We start from the raw sequence: 8,904 nt of genomic DNA on the forward strand, positions 1-8,904 counted from the left end.
TATCCCAATTAGGAACTAAGTCTAAACTCTCACTCATTAGGTCTAAAGGTAGTCCACTAACCAGCCCATCAATGACCTAAAACCTATTGGACCCACTAAAGCCCAATAATAAATGGGCTCTCCCGAGGCCCAACTCTCTCACATCTAATGGCAAGCCCAACTCAAGGGCCCAAAGCACATATATATAATCCTCTGGTCCAAGACTCTATTGCAACAAGCTTAAACTCCAGGCCCAACACTCAAGGCCCAAAATGAGACTTAGCCCAAAAGTCCACAGTGAGGTTACGCGGGGCGTACCTCCCTTGGTATGCTCAGCGTACTCACGAATCCATATTGGCCATCGGGGACACTTGGGCAGTACGCGGGGCGTACTGGAATTATGCTGAGCGTACTTCCCAACTTCACTCTTTCTACTCTTTTGGTCTTAATCAGTTAAGACCTTGGCTCATATCCTAGATCTGGACTCCCTAATAGCTCTTACTCCATAAAGTCAGTGACTTTGAGCCTTTGCATGGCTGATATGGTCACAAACACACAAAACACTCACTCTCTTATCTCAAAAAGCTCATATCTCATGCATGGCTTGATCCCAACGTCCAAGTCCTGATTTTTATGACACAACACCACTAAATACACTGAAAGGGTTTATCAAAGTCTCTGGAGCTCAATATATCATAAAGTCTCCACCTTTTGGGACAAAAAACCCTAAAATACTCTAATATAATGCTCAAAACAAAAGAGTGAGAAAAATTGAAGCTTTATACCTCTATATAAAGCTTCCAACTCAGATATGCTCAGATCCAAGGCCTGGACTTCTCACTGCTTCTTCTCCAAAGCTCCTTCTTTACTCCAAGAACACACCAATATCACTTAAGGCTCTCAAATGCACTCACAAGCTCCATGAACGAAGGATTAGGGTTTTAGAGGGTTTATTGACTGAGGATGGTGGCCAGGAATGAGGCCATCTCATTCTTTATGTAGGGACACATCCAAAGTTAGGGGTTTCCACTTTGTTCCTAGTACGTCCAGCGTACCCTCTGGTACGCCCAGCGTACTAGGTGGCTCCGCTTAAAAATCACGCACATGAGTACGCTAAGCGTACACACACGTACGCCCAACGTACTCCGCTGCCACCTTTTCCAATTAAAGGAGTTATCTTGCCCAATCTTCAAACTGTCATAACTCCCTTGTTATAAGTTCGTTTCCCATGAATCTCATATCCATGGAAAGGTGACGAGAAGCCCTACGCTTCAACTCGTCGCAGCCCCAAGACTTCCTCATGCCCGGGTTGCAGCCCACAAACCCTAATCTCAGACGATCCGAACCAGGATGTTACAATTTATGACCTTTTTGTCCCAAGTATTGATCTTTGTGAGTATGGTGTACGTCATAGCATGTTGATTGTCCTTTCATGTGTTTTAGGTCATCTAGAATCATAAACATACTTTCTTGAAGGTCCCTTTCTTTCCATGAAAGAGTGTGGTGGTTTTGAGTATGGTTTAAGTTAGGGTTTTAAGGTTTAAGCTCATTTCAGCCATGCAAAGGCTTCAAGTTATGGGCTTTATGGAGTAAGACATTATATTGAGGTCAAGTCTATGTATGTGTTGCATGTCTTAATGATTAAGACGTTATGGAGTGACTTCTGGGATTAGACAGTGTATGCCCCACGTACTTCTGGCTACGCCCAACGTAGCCAGGCCCGATCCCGACTCACCTTGTTCTTCGAGTACGCGATGCGTAGGGAGTGTACGTCTAGCGTACGCGCTGAGCAGTTGACTCTTGCTAACTTTTGACTTTTGGTCAAATCTTAATGGTTTTGGACGATGGAAGCGACAAAATGGTCTTTTTCCCTTAAGGAGCATAGCTGTGGGAATGGACTTGTGAGTTGGGTTATGGAATTTAATTATTTATTAGGATTAATTATTATGTTATTAGGTGGAGTTTGGTTCCGGCAGTTCGGGTGTGAGATTTATCTATCATCAATGTTAGGTGAGTCTCCTCACTTATTCTTACCTGTGTGATCGAATAGCTATATATGTGATGACCAGTTGGGTCTAATTGTTATTATTATGTTATGTTGTTTACATGTGACTGAGACTTTGGGTAGTCTCCAAGGTTGCTAATAACCCATAGGGCGTGTTGTTTGCCCACTGAGACTTCATGTAGTCTCCAGGGTTGCTGATAACCCATAGTTGTTTATGTGTTGTGCTGTATGAGATATCTTGGGGAACTCACTAAGATTTGTGCTTACAGTTGTTAAATTAAATGTGTTTCAGGTACTTATGAGGATCGCGGGAAAACGAATGTCTGGTTGTACACGCTCGTTGGGAGATTTTGTTATTGGGCATTATATGGCACTTTGATATTCGTAGTGATGATTTGTACTTGATACTTGTGATTTTCTATTGGTTTGGTTTATGAACAATATTTTGGGTAAATTAAAAATGAAAATTTTGGTTTGAAATTTGAGGTGTTACACCTACGTATTAAAAGCATCAAGTAATAAGATTAGAGTTACACATACCATGATTAAGCACACAAAACTCGAATGTGATCTACCGATGTTGGCAGAAGAGAGAAATCTATAATGGATGCTCAAACTTGAGTTCATGATCTACAAATATATTAGGTGAGTATTACCTCTTTCAGTACAGATTAAAAGTAACATGAGTGACCATAAACGCCTAGAGATTCTCTTTAGTTGTGATTGCAGATACATTTGTATAGTCAAGCTGAAAAAGTAAGTTGTAATGGAAATGGAAGAACCATAATTGCACTTGACACTCCCGACTGTAGATATATACATTCAAATTAGAAGAAAAAGATGTCAATTCTAACATATAATACGTGGCAGAAACCTAGATTACAAGTTTTGAACCATAGTAAAGCAACTGATGAAAGGAACGAATTATTTAAAGAACCGATGTTTAATATTACAAATGTTTTATGGATTACTCAAACTCCAAAAAAATGAAATTAGCGTAAAAACTAAGTCAACAACACTAAACAGTAACAGTTTCTTGTCGTCTCTTCTTCAATCTACCTTAACCAGTAAGGATGGTCGTCTCTTCTTCAATCGGACCTGCTCACTTCATCGTATTCTTGTTTCTCCAAATAGGAATAATCTTTGGATAATCAAACTCAAAATTGAAATTTTTTAACTGGAATCCTTCGGAAATCATAGTTGATAGACGAAAATTGAAAGAGTTTTGGGAAATCAATAAGTTTGTATCTGATTCAAAATTATGCTCCTCATATATTAGAAGACGACAAAAGATCTTATTCCAAAATATGCTCCTGATTTCTTGCTATTAGCTTGATTTGTGGAAGATTTATTGTTGATTTTGTGGGATCACATATAGCTTTTACATAGACAAGCTTGACCGAAAACCATAAGCAGGGGGTTTTAATAGGACAAAGGGTATTTTTGGTATTTAACAATAAAAGTTTTAGGCGAGAACATAATCTATGTGGGGTTAAGGAGATGACATGTGACGATACTCTTTTATTAGAGTAGGGGATTCCATTTTTGGAACATTCATCTCCCTTGGACCCTGTAGGGGGATGTTCATAAACCCCGTTAGGGCGCTGCTCCTTGGAACCCTGCACCCAAGGGTGCTGCCTCCATACCCCGTATTCCCGAGTTCATATTAACATTTTGAGTGTGCACCACACACCTCTAATATCATTTAGCAAACATAACACAACCTTTCTCGATAGCAAATCTATCTATACTAAAATACGTTGATAACACTAAAATCACTAAAATAAATTTCTAATATCAATACATAAAAACTCATGTCTTGCTTGTGTGGTATATCAAATTGACGGAGGGAGTAAATCAGAACGAAAAGCGCTCGTTTGGATTCGGACGGGGCCCAAAATCGATTTTAAAAACCACGGATCTGCTGCTTTCAGTTTCAGAAGCATCTTTTAGGCCCAATAAAACTTTCAAGCCTTTTCATTTCCCGCTCTTCAATTCGAAAATCAGATCAGAGAGAGAAACAGAGAAAATTCCTCAGATTTGCTTTCAGAGGCATCTACAATGGCCGTCGAAATTCCTGAAGAGAAGCAATTGATGCAAAAGATTGCCAAGGTTTTTAACGACGCTCGAGCATCTCGAGCATCACACATCCGCAAGCTCAAAGACCTTTCTGCTCTCCGTTCTTCAGTTCCTCTTGCTCAATTCTTCGATGCTTTCTCTAAAAACCTAACCCTTATCTTCACCACCCAGCGCCGTATCGCTTCTGTCGAACGGATAGTTCAATTTGTTGCTATTTTCGCCTGCCTACGCGATCCTAACCATTCCGAGGACTGTGATGAATTTTTCGAACGGTTTTTGCGGCTTCTCATGGCTGGTACCGCTGCTACCAGCAGAACTGCCAGATTTAGGGCCTGCCAGATCATTTCGGAGGTATTTGTTTGTGTTCTGTTGTTATTGAGAGTTATGCTTGTTACTTGTCTACTCTTGTTATGAAAATGATACATGGATGTGCATTTATTAGCTAATTTTACTGAAAATCTATGACTATATTGGTCTGTCATTGGCTTTTAGAGTTGCAAATATTTTGGTGATAGAGTCATTATATCGATTTATGTCCGGTTTTACTGTGAGAATCTGGAAAAAGTTATTTTCAGTTCCAAATTGAGAAATTTGATCTGGAAATTGATGAGTTATATTTTTTCAAGAAATATGAAATGATGTTTCTGTTAGTACCGTGGTAGAATTCATATCAAAATTGCATTTTGAGTTTTTGACATTTAGAACTCATATATAGCCCATTTTTGTGAAGGATTGATGTATTTATTACCTTTTCTACTAAACTATATATATATACCATTGACATTCGAATGTCCCCATCAATTGTTGTTAGTGATTGTTCTTATTCACTAGAATGAACTAATGGAATTGTTTTTGCATTGATACTTTATGTAATGGATCCACATCACTTGTTTCTGTTTTAGTCTCAATTTTTATTTATTTCTCACTTGATGGAATCTTTATTGTCAGATCATAATGCGATTGCCAGACGATGCAGAAGTGAGTGATGAGTTGTGGGATGAAGTAATCGATTGCATCAAGGTTCGTGTGGGGGATAAAGTCCCAGTAATCCGCACCTATTCTGTTAGGGCTTTATCCCGTTTTGCAAACGATGCAGAAAATAGCGACATTCTTGAGTTATTACTCGAAACATTACCCTCAGAACAGAATCACGTAAGTTTTTTGCCCTAGTTTCTATATTCCACTCTTATCATTCTTTCATCTCTTAATCAAACACCTTTTTCCCAACACATTAGGATGTTCGCAAAACCATACTTCTATCCTTACCAGCTTCTAATGCAACATCAACAGCAATCATCAATTGCACATTAGATGTGAATGAATCTGTCAGAAAAGCTGCTTATTGTGTTTTAGCCAGTAAATTCCCTCTTCAGAGTCTCAGGTACTTTGTATGCACTTATAAAACTATAATCATATAACACTCTTTTATTAAATTAATCTACTTTAACCCTCAATTCTATGAATTCTATAGCATTAAGCAGAGGACAATTATACTCCAAAGGGGACTTGCTGATCGTTCTGCAGCTGTCACCAAAGAATGTCTTAAGTTACTAAAAGATGAATGGCTTATGAAGTCATGCAGTGGAAACCCAATTGAGCTTCTTAAGTTTCTTGATGTAGAAACTTATGAATCCATTGGGGTGTCTGTCATGGAGGCTTTATTGAAATCTGGTCTAGTCAAGTTACATGGTGGTCAAACTATCAACCAATTCATATCATCAAACAGCAACACAACTGAAGGTAAGTCATAAGTGTACATTTTCTTTTTCTTTTATACCTTTCTTTCCTTCTTTGAATGAATATTCGGTTATCTTTTTGTGTATCTCAGGGCAAAATGTGCAACAAGTGGATGCTGAAGTTGCATTGTATTTAAGAACTTTATGCAAACATCTACAGACAGAAGCACAATCAAAAGGGTCTGATGCTGCAATGACAACTGGCACTGAAGCCACTGTATACGCATCAGAAGCTTCAGATAGCAATGATCTTCTTGAAAAGATTCTTCCAGAATCCGTTTCTGACTACATTGAATTAATCAAAACTCATATCGCTGCAGGTGTGAAAATTTTATAAAATTTACAATCTTTTTCAACACCCTGATTTCATAATTCATAATTCATACAATCTGACTTTCTGATTCCTTCAGGACAAGCTAATCGGTTTATAGCAAGACAACTTCTCATACTCGGCTCCATGCTTGATTTCTCTGACGCTACAAACAGAAAAGTCGCAGCAGTATTTGTGTTGGAATTACTAAAAAGCCCTCTTGATCATGAAGTAGATGATGATGGTGAGAAAGTTGTTATAGGAGATGGGATTAGTCTAGGTGGCGAACGTGATTGGGCTGATGCAGTTTCTGGGCTTGCTAAAAAAGTACACGCGTCACAAGGAGAGTTCGAAGAAATCATTGTAGGCGTTATAGCAGATCTTGCTATACCTTGTAGAGAAAGAACAGCGGATTTTTTGGAATGGATGCATTGTCTTTCTGTCATTGGTCTTCTTCTCGAACACACAAAATCCCTACGTTGGATGTTTGGAAAACCCATCGAACCTTCTGAACTTCTCCACTCTTTACTTCTCCCAGGGGTACTTTCGTCTTTTTCACGTCTACGTATTCATTTTTCATGAAATCTAATGTTTCTTTTTACCTTTTTTCTAGGCGAAACACATTCATTTTGACGTTCAACGAGCTGCGATCAGATGTTTGGGTCTTTTTGGGATTTTGGAACGAAATTTAACCGAAGAATTAGTAAAACAACTTAGGGTTTCGTTTATTAAAGGTCCATCTCCAGTAAGTAGCATGGCGAGTAAGTCTTTGATGGATCTTGCCACGTGGCATGGGCCCGATGCTGTCGACAAATCGATGAACCAAAATCTGTCGTCACAATTCAAAGAACAATCCAAAACAATTCATCCGGTTGATTTGAATGACACAAATGAGGATTTGGAAATTGAAGTTATCGATTTGTTATACGCGGGATTTGAAAAAAACGATTTTGGGAAAATGGAAACCGATGAAAACGAATCGGTTCAACCCGTTTTAGCAGAAGGGTTTGCTAAAATCCTCCTTTTAAGTGAAAATTACCCCACACTTTCATCTTCTTCACATCCTATACTATTAGCAAAGCTTATTAATCTTTACTTCAGTAACACAACTGTTGACTTTCAAACGTAAGTCTTGATTTTAAATTATATATTTACATATTGTTATAAATTCATTCAATAGTTTATTTTTTTTTATAGGTTAAAGCAATGTCTATCTGTGTTCTTTGAGCATTATCCATCTGTATCTGTGAACCACAAGGAATGTATATGCAAGGCTTTCATCCCTGTCATGAGATCAATGTGGCCTGGAATCAATGGTGTTTCAGGTGGGGCCCCCGCGGTAGTATCCCGCATGCGCAAGCGTGCGATCCAAGCCTCCCGTTTCATGTTACAGATGTTACAGGCTCCACTTTATCCAAAGGAGATAGACAAAAAAGTCAACGAGTCAACCGATTCTTCTGATGATTTTGACTATGGAGAAGAAGGCCTTGCTATACATATCATAGCTGAGGTAAAAAATCAGTCGATACATTCAATGTAAAAGTTTGTGAATTTGATAATTGATTTTTTTTTTTTTTTTGTGTACAGGTTTTGAGTTTTCAGAAGAAGAAAAGTCCTGCAGAAAAAGCTTATGTTTCAGCTATTTGTAAAGTTCTTGTATTGGTTCGATTTAGGGGATTAGAACAAATAGCGATAAAGTTAATGAGGAAGCTTTTGAATCGAGTTGCTGAATCTGTTTCATCGGATAAAGAAACTTTAAAGGAAGTCAAACAAATGGTTGACCAGTTAAAGTCGTTAGATAAAACCCCGGATGAACCATTGCCTGTGGATCAAGCTAATATTTTGTTAGGTAATTTTTTTTATTAAGCATAATGTTTATGAAATTACATTTTTGGGACCAAAATTGCAAAAATCGGTACACTCAGGGACTGAAACTGTAATTCACTTGTAATTCAATTTTTATGTGTTTAACAGAAAAGTTGGATGTACAAGTGAGTATCGATGGTGATGAGTCACCGATGGACGTGGAGCCGACACCTGTCCCGAGGTCAACAAAGCCGGTGCGGGCCCGGAGACGGGCACGTGAAAAGGTGTCATCGTCTTCTGATGAGGATGAAACCGTCCCCGACACTGTTGTTCCTGTGAATCCTGTGATGATGAGTGTTCGATCACAAAGAGCGAGTAAATCTGCAGCGTTGTCAAAAATGGTTTCTAGTAATAAACCTGTCAAGATTGATGATGATGATGATGAAGAAGATGAGGATGAAGATGATGAAGAATCTGAGGTTACATCTGAGGATGAATCTGATTAGATGTTTTGAGTGTGTGATTGTTGGGGTTGTGATGTTTGTGGATTGATATATTTAGTGAAGTTTGTAAGTTGGTTGTCTATATTGTTGAAATTGGCACTTTACATACTCTCTTTGTGAAGTGAGAAGGTAAGAAGGTTGGATGAGGATCTTGTACTTTAATCAAACATATACATATTGTATGTTGTAATGCTTTATTTAATCATTCTACCATTGGATATTGTGAAAAAGTCTATAATATAAAGATCGTTAGATTAGGGACCAAATGTGCTAATTTAGTTTGTGTTAGGGGCCATCATTGTACCAAATGAAAACTTTGGTTCAAAGGTGTACACTTGGTAAACGTTCGGGGCCAAACATGCATTTACTCGAATCTTTTTAAAAAAATTTATATTACATTGAAAATATCTTAATATTTTTGGTTTTATCGTGGTGTTATTTTCATAAAAGAACCTATATTTTGATTTTTTTTCCTTTTAGACCTAA

General features: G+C 38.1%; 1 protein-coding gene across 1 annotated transcript; it reads left to right on the forward strand.

The window, feature by feature from the left end:
* Window positions 1-3,968: 3,968 nt before the first annotated feature.
* On the forward strand, window positions 3,969-8,638 carry EMB2656 (ARM repeat superfamily protein). The gene is made up of 10 exons (XM_079079010.1): window positions 3,969-4,414; window positions 5,012-5,215; window positions 5,299-5,444; window positions 5,535-5,803; window positions 5,892-6,119; window positions 6,210-6,649; window positions 6,723-7,234; window positions 7,307-7,619; window positions 7,697-7,958; window positions 8,084-8,638. The coding sequence occupies exons 1-10, from the start codon at window positions 4,046-4,048 to the stop codon at window positions 8,419-8,421; spliced, it is 3,081 nt and encodes a 1,026-aa protein (XP_078935136.1). The 5' UTR covers window positions 3,969-4,045; the 3' UTR covers window positions 8,422-8,638.
* The last annotated feature ends 266 nt before the right edge of the window (window positions 8,639-8,904 follow it).

The sequence above is a fragment of the Lactuca virosa genome, chromosome 2 (genome assembly GCF_052849685.1).
Source record: "Lactuca virosa cultivar CGN04683 chromosome 2, Lactuca_virosa_CGN04683_v6, whole genome shotgun sequence".
NCBI lineage: Eukaryota > Viridiplantae > Streptophyta > Magnoliopsida > Asterales > Asteraceae > Lactuca > Lactuca virosa.